The sequence below is a fragment of the Engraulis encrasicolus genome, chromosome 17 (genome assembly GCF_034702125.1).
Source record: "Engraulis encrasicolus isolate BLACKSEA-1 chromosome 17, IST_EnEncr_1.0, whole genome shotgun sequence".
In the NCBI taxonomy this organism is placed as follows: domain Eukaryota; kingdom Metazoa; phylum Chordata; class Actinopteri; order Clupeiformes; family Engraulidae; genus Engraulis; species Engraulis encrasicolus.
The window spans coordinates 2,394,772-2,397,271 of record NC_085873.1 but is presented as its reverse complement, the minus strand read 5'-3'; the positions used below and the strand labels follow the sequence as shown (position 1 = coordinate 2,397,271).

General features: G+C 45.0%; 1 protein-coding gene across 1 annotated transcript in view; it reads right to left on the bottom strand.

Annotated features, from left to right (window-relative positions):
- The window catches only part of brsk1a (BR serine/threonine kinase 1a), a 41,841-nt gene that overhangs the window by 32,533 nt on the left and 6,808 nt on the right, over positions 1-2,500 (bottom strand). The window contains exons 7-8 of the mRNA XM_063221549.1: positions 2,100-2,168; positions 91-237 (exon numbers count right to left, since the gene is read on the bottom strand). Of these exons, the coding sequence (XP_063077619.1) occupies positions 91-237; positions 2,100-2,168 (216 nt within the window). The remainder of the gene's footprint in view (positions 1-90; positions 238-2,099; positions 2,169-2,500) is intronic.

The following is a 2,500-nucleotide window of genomic DNA, read 5'->3' as shown; positions in this document are numbered from 1 at the left end:
TCTATCCTTCTTCTCTCTATCCATCCTCCATCTATTCATCCATCCATCTGTCCATCCACCTACACTGTAAGCTCTGTACAGTCTTCTCACCGTGAGTCGTTTCTCAGGGTCCACCTCAATCATGCCCCTGAGCAGGGCCTGGCAGTCGGGCGGTATGAAGTGGGGCATGTGGAACACCCCACTCTTCACCTTCTCCAGCAGCTGCCGCAGGTTGTCATGGTCGAACGGGAGCGCCCCCTACAGCAGTGGATAGTACATTACATTACATTACAGAGCACACATTATGCTATACTACAATACACGACACTACATTACATTACATTACAGCTGCTGCATGTTGTCATGGTCGAACGGGAGCGCCTCCCACAGCAGCGGAGGTTACATTACATTACCTACATATCGTCTTTATTTTCTCCCTCCCTGACTACTGTTTTACCTGTGACTTGAAATGTCCATGTGGGCATTATGTGTGTTTATGTACGTACAGCTGCCGCAGGTTGTCATGGTCGAACGAGAGTGCCCCCTTCAGCAGTGGATGGTACATTGCATTGCATTATTTTACTGTACAGTACATTTTAGTACACACTACAGTACATGACACCACGTTACATTACAGCTGCAGCAGGTTGTTGTGGTTGACCAGGAGCGCCTCCTAACGATGCTGAGGTTACATTACATTACATGGCATTACATGATATTACATAACATTACATTACACTATATTACACTACAGTACATTACACAACATTACATTACAGCTGCCTCAGGTTATCATGGTCGAATGGGAGCGCCACCTACAGTAGTGGATTAGCCTAAAAATCTAGACGCCCCTAGCGGCCGCAAATTGACAGCTGTAAGGGTTTAGCTCACTAGGATAGTAGTGGATGGTACATTACATTATATTGTATTACATTACACAGCAATACGTTACACTACAGCCCTGGTGCTACAGATACATTATATGACCATACGGCCCAGCTCACAAAAATGATGACCTCGCAATGTTGGTGCTGTTGTGATGCATGGCATGGAGGCACTACCTGCTTAACACCATGGCATTCTGTTTTTAATTAGGAGCTCATTACCTGTGTCAGTAACATGCAGGAACAGCCCCAGGGATAAAATGACATAATATTGTTTCACTGAAATACTGAAGCCTAGAGCCGCAGTGGCTCGCTGGTCTAACCTGCCATTACCATGCAACCAGGGACCGGGGTTCTCCATCTCTCGCTCCTCACACGTTTTCTGACAATCTCTAACTGTGCTGGGGGTGCCGTGGCGCAGCACACTAAGACACTGTACCATATGCAGGTGACCCAGGTTCAAGTCCGGCTTGAGTCATTTCTAGACCCCACCCCGTCTCTCTCTCCCACTTACTTCCTGTCATCCCTTCGCTGTCCTTTCTACAAAGGCATAAAACCCCAAAAAACATTAAAAATTCCAAAAATCTAACGGTCCTGTTCTAAATTAAGGCACAGCATCCCAAAGAATATGTAAAGGTGCACTGTTGAATTTTTGTAGTATTTTATTTCCAAAATTCATGCTGCCCAAACTGCACTTTTCATACATAAAAAGGGGGATCTTATCCATTGTCAGTCATATTGAATTTCCATTTTCAGCTGCAAAATGTTCTGTACTTTGGCCATACTGGTAAATATTAGTTAATATTAGAAATTTGGCAGTAGATAGCACAGTTTCAATGAGCATCATAACTGCAATACCTACTCTAGCCACCATCCTACACAATGCACCTTTAAAAACAGCTCAAGTCTGCCATAACGGATGTGGCATTTGCTGTGGTTTTACCATCTAATGTGTACTACTAAATAACGTGAATGACTCTGAAGCCTATTAAGGGTGAAGAGATTTTGCACATCTCAGGACAGGGCACAGGACAAAGGCTGACTGTAAGCTTGGAGGTCCCCTTTTCTTAGATTTTTTATTCCATGGCAAGGATAACATTGACAATGGTCGCAATGTAATCCAGCCATGGAATAAAAACATCAAAGAAAAAAGGATTTTAAGGGTGCCGACTCCTCACTCCAAACAATGGTTCTCAAGACTGCCACCAGTGCCAGAGGGAAACAAAGTGTCCTCACCACCAGCAGAGCGAAGAGGATGACCCCACAGCTCCAGACGTCCGCCCGGCGACCGTCATACTTCTCGCCCTGAACAGACAAAACAGATCACCAGCAGTCAGCACAAATAACATCAAGCTGTTCCGTCTGGGTCATGCTGCTCTGGGACAGCACAGACAGAACAAATCGCTCCCCGAGCAGCAAGACCCGCGGCAATTGCTGGTGTTAATTCAACTCTCGGATAGTGAAATGGAACACTAATAGTGTTGGTACTCCTCTCTGTTGCATTAACACTGCAATATTCACTGTGCCCATCATCAGGGAAGTCTATTCAGATAGTCCCTGCCAATAAATGTGATCTAACCAGCTGATTGTAATGCAGATGTATATTTGATTGAGCACTGAAGACAAGTATACACCTC